The 16980-nt window shown below is 34.7% G+C and overlaps 1 protein-coding gene across 1 annotated transcript; it reads right to left on the bottom strand.

Annotated features, from left to right (window-relative positions):
- Nucleotides 1–1554: 1554 nt before the first annotated feature.
- Nucleotides 1555–5760, bottom strand: LOC110689165 (tubulin alpha-3 chain-like). The gene is made up of 5 exons (XM_021865893.1): nucleotides 5371–5760; nucleotides 3416–3630; nucleotides 3122–3321; nucleotides 2535–3043; nucleotides 1555–2135 (listed from the first exon to the last, which is right to left on the bottom strand). The coding sequence occupies exons 1-5, from the start codon at nucleotides 5481–5483 to the stop codon at nucleotides 1826–1828; spliced, it is 1347 nt and encodes a 448-aa protein (XP_021721585.1). The 5' UTR covers nucleotides 5484–5760; the 3' UTR covers nucleotides 1555–1825.
- Nucleotides 5761–16980: the final 11220 nt, after the last annotated feature.

The following is a 16980-nucleotide window of genomic DNA, read 5'->3' as shown; positions in this document are numbered from 1 at the left end:
TTCTAGAGGCAAGTTAGTTCCTAACAATTATATAGTATTAAGAATTCAAGATTAAATTGTTCACAAGCCAGTTAGATTTATCAACGCCTTTATTTCTTATGTCGCTATGAATTAGATTTTCCTCAGATTGACAATGAATTATTCGTTGGACTTATAATCTTTATACACATACATGTACTGATGTTTGCTACCATGCATGAACATATATAAAAAATATCGCATACAAAAGAAACATATATATAAAAAATACAAGTTATGTGGCAACATGGCATGTATAACTTTGTGACTAATTTTAATTGTTTGAAATTGAAACAATCATGTTCATCATATTATATGTGTAATAATGACCCAAAACAATGAATATTTTGCTATTTTAATTCCTAAGACTAACAATATAAGTAAGCTAAGACGTGAGATAGTGGCACCCTCGTAATAGAGGCAGAAATATTCATTAACGGTTGATGAGGGGAATAGGCTTCGTTGAAAATATCTATTATAATAAATGGCCTCCATAACTTTGTCAATTATTCTTTTCTAATCATTATTATTATTTAAACATTATCTGACATTCTAGATTCTGGCTCTTCCACCGAATTGAAAAGTGATACAAAATATATTTACCTTAATCCTTAATGCCTTAACTCCGTTACGCTAGAGGTGTCACTTCGAATGTTCGGATCGAATTCAGTGAGGTCAGATTTATTTTTAAATTCGAGTCATGTTAAATTTGTGTCTACATGAATCGAAATAAATTTCAAATATTTTTCGGTTCGATTTCGAATCAGGTCGTTTCGGGTCGGGTGTGGTACGGTTTTGGCACCTCTAATAATGATTTTATCCCTTTAAATACTTGGTACCCAAATTTTCATTACCTTATTTGACCCGAAATCGAACTAAACAATTTGTCATTTGAAGTTGGTGTGGCCCTAACTATATTATCTCGACATGACCTGAATTGAACCTGACCCAAAAACCTAAATTGACAAGTCTAGGGTAGATGATAAATACATTATTAGTCACATTTATGCCCCTTTATAATAATTCTTTTGCTCTTATGTTATACCTATTGATGCTTGTTTATCTTATTTATATGCATGGTACATGCACTGATGAACATCATTAGGAAGGATGCCAAGAAGTGAGCTACATCAACCTACTGTGTTTTGGGCCATCACTTATTCACTAGCACTTCTTCACTTGCTAGTAAAATTAACCAAAATTCTATCAAACCACTTAATCACTTATTGCTGTTAGCTAGATCAACTAATGCAATCAGCTTTCTGCTATCCGCTAATTATCAAATAATGAGGCCTTATTTGAAAAAAATGCGAAATCTTTCACAAATACAAGTTGTACTATGAAATGCAACAAATAAAGTGGATGCAATGGTCACGATATAAATCATCTTTTGTTCTACAAAGCCGCAACAAAAACCAGTGATACATTGGATCCGTATAGATATTTAGATCCCGATTCAGACAAGTTTTGGGATGTTCTAAATGTTTGAACCATCTTAGTTCAATAATACAGTAAGTACTGAGTGTATTGTGAGAAAAAAAGAAAAAGAAGTAGAAATTGGACATCAGGCTATAATTTTAGATTTTTACACAATGTGGAAAGGATGTACATTTTTCAAAATCCCAGTCCCTAAACAACAACGTATATAGCAGATCGATGCCACTTGAATGATAAATTTACACAGGAATTTCACTCGAAAATCAATTATCCACCAGAAAAAAATTACAATAAATATACTGCAAAAAAGGGTACTAGAAACCAGAGATGAAATTGCTAACATTGACCCTGTGATTGTGATGCCACCACCTTAGTACTCTTCTTCCTCCTCTTCATTACTGCCCTCAGCCCCAACCTCCTCATAGTCTTTCTCAAGAGCTGCTAGGTCCTCTCGAGCTTCTGAAAACTCACCTTCTTCCATACCTTCGCCAACATACCAGTGCACAAATGCTCTCTTGGCATACATAAGGTCAAATTTATGGTCAATTCTGGAGAAAACTTCTGCCACTGCAGTATTGTTGCTGATCATGCAGACTGCACGCTGCACCTTGGCAAGATCACCACCCGGTACTACTGTTGGTGGTTCGTAGTTGATTCCACACTTGAAACCAGTAGGGCACCTGTAACATGTTTAAAATCAAGACTATTAATAAAAAAGAGCCTTCATTATTTGAACAATAAGCCAAAGGCTAGCCACAATATGATGCAAGTTTTGATCAAAATCTTTTTACAAAACTAGCCCTCAATTTGTTCTCTTGATCTGATTTTACAGAACATAATTAATTCTGATCCGAAACAGTATTTTACTAATTTTTTCACGTTGAAGAAATAAGAAGCCAAAATGGCTTGCAGCTGTATCCATTCCCCCATCCCTTTCCAGTGAACGGCATTACACAATCTGCTTTACTAATTGCAAAACGATATCAGTTGAGCACAATTAATATGTACACTAATGTGGTTTTGGTAACCTAAATTGATACTATTAGACATAGACTCTTTAGATGCAATACTAAACTTACCAATCAACAAATTGAACTGTTCTCTTGCTCTTGATAGTGCCAACAGCAGAATTGACGTCTTTGGGAACAACATCACCACGGTACATCAAACAGGCAGCCATGTACTTTCCGTGTCTTGGGTCACACTTAGCCATCATGCTTGAAGGCTCAAATACAGCCGTTGTGATCTCAGGTACTGAAAGCTGCTCATGGTAAGCCTTTTCAGCAGATATAACAGGGGCATAGGATGATAACATGAAGTGAATTCGAGGATATGGAACAAGGTTAGTTTGGAACTCTGTAATATCCACATTAATGGCTCCATCAAACCTTAAAGAAGTTGTTAATGAAGATACTACTTGGGATATTAAACGGTTCAAATTGGTATATGTAGGCCTCTCAATGCTTAGGGATTTCTTGCATATATCATAGATTGCTTCATTGTCTAAAAGCACGGCAACATCAGTGTGCTCCAGGAGAGAATGAGTGGCGAGGACACTGTTGTAAGGTTCGACAACTGCTGTTGATACCTAAACATTGAAAAGTAACACCATGATTTTCAAGCTTTCATTACATGAACAGGAGAAGTCAGATCATAAATCACGTACCTGAGGAGAAGGGTAAATTGAAAATGCCAGTTTTGACTTTTTCCCATACTCTACAGACAAGCGCTCTAGAAGCAATGACCCAAAACCAGAACCTGTGCCCCCACCAACAGCATTAAATACCAAGAAGCCTTGCAACCCAGTGCAACTGTCGGCCAATTTCCTTATCCGGTCAAGGCACAAATCAACCATATCCTTTCCAACTGCAAGACAGGAAAATTAACAATTCATTTAATAAATGAAGAGTGTAACATAAAGTAGCAAGTTTGACATCTTGCTTAAAAATAATCCAGCAACCTGTATAATGTCCACGAGCAAAGTTGTTGGCAGCATCTTCTTTCCCTGTGAGGAGCTGTTCTGGATGGAAAAGTTGCCTATATGGCCCTGTCCGTATTTCATCGATCACAGTTGGTTCCAAATCGATAAACACAGCTCTAGGCACATGCTTTCCAGAGCTAGTCTCGTTGAAGAAGGTATTAAACGAATCACTTTCAACACCTACAGACGTGTCACTGAAAGAAATGAATAAGGAAAAAATTAGACACAAAACAAAACTTGGAAATTACTGTGTTGATTCCAGGATTGATCATCTGCTTGAGAAAATCATACCAAATCATACAAGTTTTGCTGATGATATAAGGAACAAAATGTTTCATCACAATCAGATATCTAAGAAGTACAAATACACTACATGATCAGCTTGACAAGTCATTCATTCCATGAAGATATTAACGCCATCCTTTCAATCGTAGTTCATCACTTATGTTCAACAATTAATTAACTTGGATCTAATTAAGAACACTGACTAATTTGTAGCAATGCAGACAGCATAATCTGTAATCTAGTTTTGCATGCTAGTAAAATATTTTATTCATTGAGTGCTCTACCTCCGGGTCATTAGCATCATACACTATACTATAATACTAAAGTAGATATTGTAAACAAGCTATAATTCACTCTTTAACTATATCTATGTGAAGCATATAACTACAACAATCACACAAATTACTATCCTAAATAATTCATTCAGTTCCTCATTGACACCATTTCTCTCCCTTTGATTATAATGACTTCAAATTAGCAAGAAATATTTGAGAGACATTAGGAAGAATTGAGAAAAAACAAAATGTTATATATTTGGTATATAGAGGGTGCACCGGTGCAACCTTGATTATATCCTACCATCCCTTCAAGACTAACAAAATCTACACAAATTAGCATTAAAATCAAAAGTGAGGATGCCAGCGGAGCGGTTCAAATAGCCAAATAGGAGAGCCTCCCCATCCCCCTCCCCCATTGGGGCGGGGGTGGATCTAGAGTTTAAGGGTGGTGATTGTATCCGCCATAGGTGGTTGGGCGAGATTGGATCTTAAGTTGTACACACTTACAAAAATTGAATAATTTTTTTTTTAAAGAACAAAAAAAATAAGAACAACTAGATTTAACAATGGATTTTATCTTTATATTGAATTTGGTTTTGATTTTTTATTTTTATTTTTAACTCCAAATGAGGTAGACAAACCAAATGATTTTGATACCTGTTGGACAATTAAGTTTGTAACCATTTTTTTGGTTCGGCACACTTTGTTCTTTATTGATTTTAATTTTTTTGGTACTCCGTAAAAAACATTTTACAGGATATGTACAATTTTGTGGAGTTATAAGGTTGGGATTTGGCGGGTGGTGGGATAGGATTAGGCGGTTGGTAGGGCAAAAAGGTAGGAAATAGGTGGATATGAATACTCAAGTAGGTGGTGGGACGAGATGCTTTTAGATTTATATTCGTCAGGGTGAGATGTGTTGAATTTTGGACCCACCTTTAAAGTGGGGATAGATATGAAAATATTTGGTGAAGAAGGGGATGGAAAACTAACATTTACCCCGCCTCACCTCATCTACTCAAAAGGAAAAAAAAAAAAAATTGTCAAATTTGGCGCCATTCCAGCAACATATCAGCATACTGCCATTTACTTTATGAGAACTAAATTAGTCAAACTAAATATCTCAAAAAAAAAAAAAAAAGATCGAGAAATTTCAAACATAAATTTTTGATCATCTATTACTAGAAACTTCAGATCATAATTCCAACAATTAATCTCAAAATCCAACTCAAAAGCAATTATCTAATTATAATCAAGGAAAATATAAACAAACCCATTTCATCAAATGCAAAATAAACATCAAAAAATTGTTCAATTGATTAATAAACCAATTTATAAATAACTATAAGAAGAAATTAAAAAAACAGAAACCTGGGCATCATGCCATCTTGCTGAATTCCATGTTCAAGGCAAAAAAGCTCCCAACAAGAATTTCCCACTTGAATTCCAGCTTGACCAATGTGAATGTTGATCACTTCCCTCATTTTTGCTCAACAACAGAAGCAGAAATTGATTGATCGATCAATTTCTTGTTAAAGTCTAAGCTCACTTTTTTATTTTTAATTTTAATTTTTATTTTGTGAGAGTATTTTGATAATAGCTGTTAATGTATAAATATCTGGTTGTCTATGTTGATTGGGAGAGAGAAGAAGAAGAAGGTGCCCTGTTCAACTTTGACAGACAGGACAGCGTTTCTTTTAGATGACAGATAACACAAAGGATGCGATGTAAACTGCACTACTGCTCACCTACTGTTATTGATTTATATGATTAATATATAATCCCGACTCACGAGTTGTTGTCGAGTTTATAACGGTTAAAAATGTTTTTAACCATTCATTCATATTCGGGTTTGTTTTCATTTTCTAGAGGTAAATAGGTAAGTTTAGACGAGATTTAATCATGGGTTTTAAATAGTAGTCCCAATTTTTAAAATAGATTAGAAAGGGTTAATAATATTTTTACTAGTAATTTTCAAATTGTTTGTAAACTAAATAGGTGGCCTTGAATGGGACTAACAGATAGGTAGTTAGGGTGAGTGGCAACTGGCAAGGGTCTTCCAGCTGGGTTTTGCACTGATGGTTGAACGTTCATGTGCATTACTAGGATTCATTCTGTCAAACGGTTTGACAGTTCGGGTTTGGTTCGGTTTGAAATCGGTTCGGTATTAAATCGGGTCGGTTTGAAATCGGTTTAAATGTCTCGCGGGTCGGTTTCAGTTCAGTTTAAATATTTATCGGTTCGATTCGGTTTCGGTTTAATCTAGATCGGTTTTAATTCGGTTCGGATTGTAAACCGTCCGGGTAGTAAACGGTTCGATGCAAATGGGTTGCGGTTTGTTAATGGTTCAGTGTAAACAGTTTTTATCCCGATTCAAACAGTTTCGGGTTGGAAGCGATTTCGGGTTGGAAACAGTTCGGTTCTTTTTTGATTCAGTTTATAACTGGTTCGGTTTTTTTCGGTTCAGTTTATAACTGATCCGGTTCTTTTTTGGTTCAATTTATAACTAGTTCGGTTCTTCTGCGGTTTAACGTTATTCGGATCGGTTCCATTCCGAGTTTACTAAATTACGATTCGGGTCGGTTTTCGGTTTCAAAAAATCGATTGTTTATCGAGTCGTTTGGATTTGGGCAGTTAAATAGTTTTGGTTTGAAATTTGATAGTATTTGCTAACCTTTTGCTGGTTAACAAGTTTTATATAAAGTCGAGACTTCATCATTTCATATTTAGGCCTTATATTATAAACAAATTCACATTGATTTTATAAATATATATCATGTTCTGTTTCAAGTTTAGTCATACTGATCTTACTAGTGTATTACGAAGTAGATTATAAAAGTTAGTGAATTAATGTATTATTCTTTTACAACTAGGTTGTTATATGTTTCTTATTTAATCATTTAAATACTAGTGTCATAGTCATGATTTGATGAGTTCTTATTAAATGGAAATTTGCAATTTGGTAATTCGATACTTGATTAATCAACAAAACTGATAATTATGGCTCGTTTATCTTTATATATTTTCATGAAATTATGAAGATATTACAAAGTAGTTTGATTTGTGTAATGAAAGAAAACATTAATGATTTATTAACAAGGTAATATTGATTAGTTCAATCAATCGTATGTACACATTAACGCATAGCATCTAACCATCTCATAGTTAAATACTTCGTATGTATTAGTACAAAGTTATAAATTAGTGAACATTATTTTGATTGGATCAATAACTTGAGCTGTTGTTTTAAATTAAATTAGGATCATTGTTCGTGTAGTTTAAGTATAATGATCTACACCATCTCTAACTATTATTTTAATACTCCATCCGTCCCTTTATTTTGTCCCTTTGACATTTTTGGGGTCAAACTTTGAAAATATTGACCATAAATTACCACTAATCTATAAAACAGTAAAACTTAATTTTGTCACGAGACTCATGAGTCATGACTCATGACTTCATGAGTGATCTTTCTAAATTTGTATCATTATATATTTTATTAATATAACGTTTTTATAATTTTTACTTGTATGAAAATAAAGATATATGACAAGGGTTAAATCGGTCGCTACAATCTAACTCTCAATCAAACAATACTTATACGAACACCCTATAACCAAGTACAATGGCAAATAAAGGTTCGGTCCACGAGGAACGAGAGTAATTGCAAATCAATCTTAAACCTAAGCTAGTTCGAAATCAATGGAAAATGGTGTTCTAAAATACTACTAAAAAGATGGAATAAATCAATAAACGAAGACACTAGGGAGAACGGGAATTCACCAAACCATCGGTAACTACGCAACAAGGAATCATAGAGACAAACGGGATATGCAAAGACTATATGTCTGATCAATATCGTGCGATAGGAAGACAACGGGCAATACTAAGCTTGGATTTCTCATGCACTCAACATTACTCGATACATAATCAAACCACATTCAATAATGAAATACTCAATTCACAATCTCTTGTTCAAACCAAGAATAACATGCAATCAAATTCAAGATTCTAGGTTAGCTACTCCTATTATAGTGAATCAACATGCAATCGCATATAATCAATTTAATCACAATCCGTTTATCAAAATCAAACCTTAATTGCGTAGATTACCTAGGCCGGGTTTCATCCCGAAACCCTAGCTAGGAAACTACTCACACTTATTCATAATCACAACAATAATAGATTCCATAAACATCATAGATCTAAACATAAATTCTGATTAAGGAATAATAAAGCTAGATTAATAAACAAGAATGAATAATACCAATTGTATTGATGCGAATCAATGGAAAAGTTTAGAACTTTGATATCCGTCGTCAATGGATAATACAAAGAATCTTCACAAATCTTGCTTCAAATCAATCCAAGAAAACTAAAATCGCTAGAATAATCTCTAAGAAAACTAATGAATCTCTAATACTAAGAACGTTCTCCAATAACTCTCTACAAAGGCTCTCAAAAACTATCTCTAAAACTGTCTGTTCTTAACCCTCACAATAGGGTTATATATATATGTTTTAATTTAGAAAGCAATTGCGCAGGCTGCCCTTCGTAAATCAGCACGACCGTGCTAGAAGTGGCACGGCCGTGCAAGCAAGGCAGTAGCTGATCCGCAATATATTCAATTTTGGCACGGCCGTGCTGAATTTGGCACGGCCGTGCTGAATCTGGAAAATGGCACGGCCGTGCTGAATTTGGCACGGCCGTGCTAATGCCTGCACGGCCGTGCAAGCATAGGCAGGAAGGTTGCAGGCACTTTGGTCTTCTTAAAATAGTCACAACTTCTTATCCAGAGCTCCGTTTGAGGCGTGCAATATATCGTTGGAAAGATCTTCAAGTCTACTTTCCAATGCAATTAGAATAACTCCATTATCATTTGTATATCGAAAGTTATGAGTAAAATAGTGAACAGGTGTCATATTTGTGAACTGTTCTGCCTTGCCTGCTACTTAACTTGCCTTTCAAGGCCTTGAGAACCGTAGCAAAGCCTTAGCTTGGTGGACTAGGATCGATAATAGCCTGATTACGCACCAATGGTTTGGGACTCGACATAACTTGGTCAACTATACCTGTTAACACACCAAAAACAGACCGAAACCCGTGAAGCACGTAATATGAAGGAAACGAGTGTAACAAGGCAATAAACAACCAAAACGGACCTAAATACATCCAAAATCACCCATTTATATGCCTTAAAGCGTGCTCTAATGTGCGCTTGTCAATATACTACGTAGATGTTTTAATACGCGTCTTGGAGACTGATCCCGATCAAATGAATACACAACACACAAAACATCATCTAATCAGTCTCAACCATAGATCAAAAACAATCTACGGTTAATTTTTTTCTCCCACAACACACACGGATCACCACTCTCAAGCATAGATTAAAAACAATCTACGGTTAGCTTCTTTTCCCCACAACACACACGGATCACCATTCTCAACCATAGATTAAAAAATCAATGGTTAGATTTACATCTCAATCATTTTGATACCCTAATTCCACTTTCACTTTCACGCCTCCTAGTTCTTTCTCTCTCTCATCTCCTCTCAGATCTCACTCATTCATTCACGGCGTCTCTTCGTTTGTCGTCTCTCTCATTCATTTTCAATTCTCCCTAATTCATTCACGGTGCCTTTCGTTCGTTGTTGCTGCTCATCGGTGTTGTTGCTGCTCTAATCCTCGCTTATCAGTGTTGTTGCTGCTCTAAACCTCTCTTTTTTTGTCCAGGTATGATATCTCTCTTCCTTGTACTTCTTGCAACTGATTTAATCTGATTTATGAAGTAGAAGAATTAAAGTTGTAGTTGATTTAATGAGTATATAATTGTATAATTGTAATTTAGTGGTTTACTGTATAACTCTGATTAGTGGTCTATCTTAAGTTAGTTAGTATTTGACGGTTGTATTTCTTGACTGCTTTGCATTATTGTTTGCATATCAATCAAAATGAATCAAGATTAAAGAATTGAACATGAAAGAGTGAAAGACCAATAATCAAACTTGACATTAAAATTTAGGTTTTCTAAGCTACCACACTATATAACATAGTTGTCCACTACGTTTTGCATTATTATAGTTATAATTCCCCTTAATGAGTATATAATTGTATAATTGTAAGTTAATGGTAATAGTATATAATATGGGTTCATTTTATTTAATTTTCTAGTAGTTAAAAATTAATGGGTTGCTACTGAAATTTGATTATATGAGTTTATTAGCGTTTATAGAAAAATAATATGGGATTAATGACTTTTCACTCTCTATTCTATTTGTTGGTTTCACTATTAAGTGTACATCTCAATGTAATGGGTTTTCGACTCTTAACTAGAGTGTAAAAAGTACCTAAATGTGTTAGCATTGATAGGGACAATTATTTGTTATAAGGCTGAAATGTGTTGTTTTGATCCTGTTTTTTCAGCAATGGATCAAGGGTATGAAAATTATGGTGAGGACATACAAGATTATTTAGAAACTTCAGAGTCTCAAAACACTATTCAGAATCAAGATTCTTCTCAGCAACAAGTCACTACCACTAGTGGTAGTAAGCGTGGACGAACATCAGATGTGTGGAGGCATTACACCTTTTTTTATAAGATTGTTGGTCTTGCTCCGATAAGATATGCGCGATGCAATGTTTGCGGTAATGAATATAAAGCACCAGGTAAGGCTGGTACTTCCACTTGTAAAGCTCATACTAAGGCATGCATGGGTAAAAATATACATCATCCTGCAAATCTTGAAGGTGTTGTTGATCCTACGTTTAATCAAACTCGTCATTTACAATTGCTTGCTAGAGCTATAATTTTGCATTCCTATCCTTTAAATATTGTGGAGCATCATGGCCTTAGGGAAGTTTTTACGAATCTGAATCCTAATGTGAAGCATGTGTGTAGAAACACTATGTTGAAATATTGTATTGCTGAGCATGATAAGTTTAAGTCCTTGTTGTTGCAATCTTTTTCTGGAATTGAAGGTAGAGTTAGCTTCACTTGTGACTTGTGGACAGCATGCACTAATCGAGGTTATCTCACTTTAACTGCACATTATGTTGATAAAAATTGGTGTCTAAGGTCTACAATTCTGAATTTTAGATATTGTGGTCCTCCTCATACTGGTGCTGAGATAGAAAAATTTGTGTTTAAACTTATTGGGGAGTGGAACCTTCAGGGTAAAGCTTTTGCAATTACTGTTGATAATGCTCGATCTATGGATGTTATGGTTAAACTTTTGAAGAAAGATTTAATGTTGACTTCTCCTCTTCCTTGTAATGGTAAATTTTTTCATATTCGATGTTCAGCTCATGTCTTGAACATTATTGTTCAAAGAGGTTTGAAAGAAGTTGATAGTAGTGTTCAAAAATTGCGTGAGGTTTGTAAATATATTGATTCTTCGGACTCTAGACTTACTCAATTTGAGCATGCTCTTTCTGGGGTTAACTGTCTATTTAACGGTAAGTTACGTCTTGATGTTGTGACTCGTTGGAATGCCACCTATACGATGCTCCGAAAAGCTTTAGAAGCAAAGGAAGCCTTGAAAGTGGTTATCGATAAGTATATGGGTTATGAATTCAAACTTTCGGATGATGAATGGGATACCCTTGCAAAAATATGTCATTTCCTAAAGCCATTTTATGAAATCACTATGTTATTTTCTGGTTCTGAATATCCTACCGCAAATTTGTATTTTGCTAGTGTTTTGAAAATTGAGCACACAATAACTAAAGCCCATATAGACCCTAAACTTGCACCCATGGCAAAAGTTATGCTTGAAAAGTTTGAGGGCTATTGGGATGACTATAGTTTGATCCTTTCAGTAGCTATTGTTCTTGATTCTCGCTATAAGCTTTTTCGATTGACGAATATGTTGAAAGTGCTTTATGTTGAGGAGGCATGTGTTGAAAAGGCGAAGGTGATTAAAGATGCTCTTTTGGAGTTGTATAACTTTTATTCTTCTATGTGTTCCGGTTTTAAGTCAAGTACAATTGTTCCCCCCTCCATCCCTATTGGGGTTGATAAATCAAATAGTCTCTTGGATGATGATGATATATTCAAGGTAATCATTTTCTGTTTATTGTGGTTTACTAAAATAATAATTGTATGTCTTAATTTTTATTATTTAATAACAGCATATTTTTTGCACTTTTCTAGGATGTTGATGTTGATGATAGCCTAAATCGACCATCGATGGAGATTGATAATTATTTGAATACTCCTCGTCAACCATCAATTGAAGGGCAGAATTATGATGTTCTCAAGTATTGGGAATCTCAAATTAATGTGTACCCCATATTAGCTATTATGGCTAGGGATGTTTTGGCCATTCCTATTACATCGGTAGCCTCTGAGTCTTCTTTTAGCATCGGTGGTCGTATTTTAAACAAGTATAGGAGTGCACTTTTGCCTAAGAATGTTGAGGCGTTGGTTACCACACAAAATTGGTTACGTGGTTATGATTGTGATATTGAAGAAGACGTCCTTGAAATTGGTAAAGAGGTGATAGATGAAAGTTTTGCATCTAATTAGAAAGGTATGGATGTTGCTATTTTACTGATGCTTAATTTATATTGTGTTGCTTAATTCAAGCTTTCTTGTTTTTTTTTTGTGAGAAAAGTGTAGCTTCATTTCTTACACTAATGATAAGTATAGGGTGCTGCTACTGCTGACTGCTTCTTCTCCTTACTGATGTTCTGCTAACTTGCTGTGTTGCTGACTTGCTGTTCTGCTGTTGTTCTTCCATTCTGTTGCTGCTCTTCTTCCATTTTGCTGTTGTGTTGCTCTTCTTCCATTCTGTTGTTCTGCTGCTCTTCTTCCATCGCTGCAGTTCTGCCATTCTGCTGCTGCAGTCTGCAGTGCTGCTGATCTGCCATTCTGCTGCAGACTGTGGTGCTGGTGTTAATCTTGTTATGCTAAAAACTTGTACAATTCTGTTGTTAAAACTTGTTTGTATGGATTGGTTGGTTTGATTTTGTTACTTTGTTGTTAAAAATTGTTTAATTATGTGTATGGATTGGATTGGTTTGTTTTGGTTTTGTTAAGTTGAAACTTGTTGAATTAGAAGTTTTATAACTTGTTAATGCTATTAATCCTATTATGCTACTGGAATACTGCTATGTTGATGAATAAGGCCCAAAAGGCCAAAAAATTATAGGTTATTGCCCAAAAAACCAAAATTGCAGATTATTCCCCAAAAACCAAATTAAAGTCAATACTCACGGATTAGCTAACGAAGTGCTATTTCTAAGGGAATTTAGTATTAACTAAGTTACTAAGATATATACAATTAATATGATAAGTATATGGTCTCTAGAAAAATTGATAAGTATGGAATATATGCTAAATATATTCTAAGATTTCTAATACTTAATCCATATAATTACATAAAAAAGTGCACCAAAAAAAAATTTATTATTACATACAAAAAAAGCTTGTAAACGGTTCGATTTATAAGCGGTTTGGTTCATAAACGGTTCAGTTTATAAGCAATTCGGTTTATAAACGGTTCGGTTCATAAACGGTTCGGTTTATAAGCAGTTCGGTTTACAATCAGTTCGGTTTTTAAATGGTTCGGTGCAAACGGGTAGCAGTTTGCTAACAGTTCGGTGTAAGCGGTTTTTATGCCAGTTCAAACGGTTTCGGGTTGGTATCGGTTTCGGGTTAGATACGGTTCGGTTCTTTTTCGGTTCGGTTTTCTTACAGTTCGGTTTATATTTGGTTCAGTTTGTTAACATGTTCGGTTCTTAAACGGTTTAACATTACTCGGATTGGTTCGGTTTTGGGTTTACTAAAATGCGGTTCGGGTCGGTTTTCGGTTTCAAAGAAACGGTTTTTAATCGGTTCGGTTCTCATTTGGGTCGGTTGGATTCGGGCAGTTAAACGGTTTCGGTTTGAAATTTGACAGCACTAACTAGGATGGGATTTCTGTCCCTTTTTTTAGACTTATTTGATACTTTAACATAAGATGGTACTTTTAATTTAATTTATACTCTCTCTTTCCTTACCCTATAATATGTGTTTTGGAAATCATTGAAAGTCAAATAAAAATAGAAGATCCATAAAGGTCAATTAAGACAATTTTTAACGGACAAAGAAAGTAAAATTAAACTACAATGAAATGTAATAAAATTATTACCATAATCTTTCCATATCAGCTGCCATGTCATACTTTCAAGAATATTTTTTGTTTTGTTATTTTGTCTTTTTCCTTAACGGTTTTTTCAGGTTCATTGTATGAATGATTAGCTATCCTAAGTTTGTTGCTAGATTCCCTGAGCACATGCTATAAGGGTATAAGATGGATTTTCTTTTCATTCAAGCAATTTAATCATACTCTCTCTTTCACTCTAATATCCTCTGCATTGAATAATTGCATAATGATTTGATTTAATCATCATGGTATCATAGCCAATTAATGCAGTGTTGGATTACTGATATTCCTTGATTGCTAATTTTCCTTCCGATCTTCTGAAATTTTTGATTGATCCAAGAATATTTTATGTTTCTTCTCTATTTCTTCTATTCTCTCTTTTTCTTTCCTCTCTTCTTCTCTCTTCTTCTTCCTCTTATCTTTCTGCAATGACTGGAGGTCGAATTTCCTTCCAGGATATGTTAAATCCTCTATTTCTTATTCATCCCTCAGACAGTGCTACATCTGTTCAGGTGGACAAACTTTAAGGTTCCAGTGATTACAAATCATGGCGCAGATCTATGGAGATCAACCTCTCATCAAAACACAAGCTAGAATATAATTTGTGATGGGAACGATGCTCAAACCTACTGATGATGAACTCAAAGCTATGGAATACCTGCAATGACATGGTAATAGCCTAGATCACTAACAATGTTTCTCCTTCTATTAAGTAATTCATTATGTTTATGACTTTTGCTAGAGAAATCTAGATGAATATAGAGAAACATTTTTCTTTGACTAATGGATCTAGAAAATATAAGCTTAGCAAAGAATTATTTGAAACTAAACAAGATTCCATGCCTGTGAATGAATATTACACTTGCATGAATGCTATTTGGGAAGAATTTGATTCCATGAACATGCTGCCTATTGTTAGTGAACGCACTCAATTTCTCGTGATATAAATTACTAGATCATCTTCCACATTTGCATACTAGTCCAATCATGGGTGACAAAGCAGCATTGGAGAAACTTAGAGAGGAACTCCAAAACCTAAAGGCCCTACGAGAAGAAGAAGCCCAAATGAAGGCTCATAAAAAAAGCAGAAAAGGCTAAAATAAAAGCAGAGGAAGAAAAAGAAAATATTCTGCAAGAAAAAAAAAGAGCCGAAAGATTAGAGGCCTTGGAGAAACTTGTCCTTCGAGCTAGCTCAGGGACTAAGTACTTCAATTATGAGCTTGCACCACAACCTAGTGGCAAGACTCTTCCAAAAAAGTTCTTGACTACGGATTTAACAACCTTTAAGGTTACGGACAATCCTAGTTCTCACTTAATGAGCTTTATTGGAATTACAACATTGAAAAGGGTTGAGAAAAGTCTATATGCATGTACTTTTCCTCTTTCATTGGACCCAACTGCTAGATCATGGTTTTATAACCTCGATGCATAACAAGCTTCCACTTGGAGTGATAAAAGCGTTTTTAACCCAATATGGAGATAACATCGAGCTCACAACTACCTTGCGCGATCTTGAATTGCTTAAGCAAAGGGGAGAAGAAAGCTTCATTGGCGTCTTTTCCAGGTGGCGATCAAAGGTTGCTCTTCTTTCATAAATACCTACGGATCATGAACTTGTCCTAAAGTTCATAGACAATATGTCTCCACCATACAAGTATCATTTACAATACCTTGATTTAGACACATTTCGAAAGGTTTATACTGTGGGAACATTAATTGAAAGGGACTTGATGAATGAAACCATGAATCATATAGATGGACTTGATTTTTAAAGAGCATTTCACCTATGTCGGAAATGGACAAAGCTCGAAGACGCAATCTCAAGAAGTTGTCAACAATTCAAGATGTAGCACCCTAGGTCTTGTTTTGTTTCTTTCCTTTGTTTTTTTTATGATAGACTAAGAGATTCATGCTGTCGAATCTACTTATTTTGCACTCTCATTAATTAATGAATAAAAATATATTTTCAAGTACGTCTATCTTGTTCTCTTTTTTAGGGGGTAAGTCGGGATGATCCCTCCCATTTGACAACTAAAATACTCGAAAATAGTATAATTTTTTCGCTCTTTGCCTCAAGTTGGGGGCTTAAAAAAGCCAGGACATCCCTATTTCTCTTTATTTACAGACTTGAACACGCTATTTATGCTGCAAAATCAATGTCACACAAAGCTTATTGCGAACCATCTTAATAACTTTAAATGACAAAGGGAAGAATACCACTTCCCATTATTTGACCAAGATAATTAATTATGTTACTTGATCAAACAATTTTTGATAAACATATGCAATATTCAGCAGATCGAAAATACAAATCTTGGGGCCTTAAATAAACATGAGAAACGTCCCCTAGCATATGTATAAATGAATTCCAAAATCCACCTAAAGTCTACGCTTGGGGGCTTCAAATTAAAAATATAGGTCTCACCTTAACTTTCATTTTGAAATGAGACCATATTTTGGAAAGTGATTCGAATAATTTTATAAATTATTCTAACACTCCATCAAACCTAAGTTTGGTAAATATTCATTTTCAAACTACGCCATCTTTTTATTGGAAGAACTCCACTTTCAATTAGCAAAATATGACAATGATGACAAACACTAAAAAGAATAAAACATAAACAAAATCAGATATACAAAAGTTCGCTCACATTGTCATATCTTTGTTGAAATAAGTTGCAAATTACAACTTACCTTCATCAATCTTGGACAAAAAAGTCACGCTCAATTACGAGGTAGACTTTTCTTTCCATTTTGGGTCCAGTTTTGAAAATAATGTGATTATGTATTTTGGCTACTATGAAAAATTATTTTTTTCAAAACAAATTT

The sequence above is a fragment of the Chenopodium quinoa genome, unplaced genomic scaffold (genome assembly GCF_001683475.1).
Source record: "Chenopodium quinoa cultivar QQ74 unplaced genomic scaffold, ASM168347v1, whole genome shotgun sequence".
Taxonomy (NCBI): domain Eukaryota; kingdom Viridiplantae; phylum Streptophyta; class Magnoliopsida; order Caryophyllales; family Amaranthaceae; genus Chenopodium; species Chenopodium quinoa.
Note: the sequence above shows the minus strand (reverse complement) of the source record. Positions and strands in the feature narration are given on the sequence as shown.

Bases quoted from the DNA above. Each gene is read 5' to 3' on its own strand.
- LOC110689165 (XM_021865893.1), bottom strand. From the start codon at position 5,483: ATGAGGGAAGTGATCAACATTCACATTGGTCAAGCTGGAATTCAAGTG. The intron at 3,044-3,121 runs GTACGTGATTTA...TTCAATGTTTAG, and splicing joins CAATTTACCCTTCTCCTCAG to GTATCAACAGCAGTTGTCGA. The intron at 2,136-2,534 runs GTAAGTTTAGTA...AACATGTTACAG, and splicing joins ACAGTTCAATTTGTTGATTG to GTGCCCTACTGGTTTCAAGT.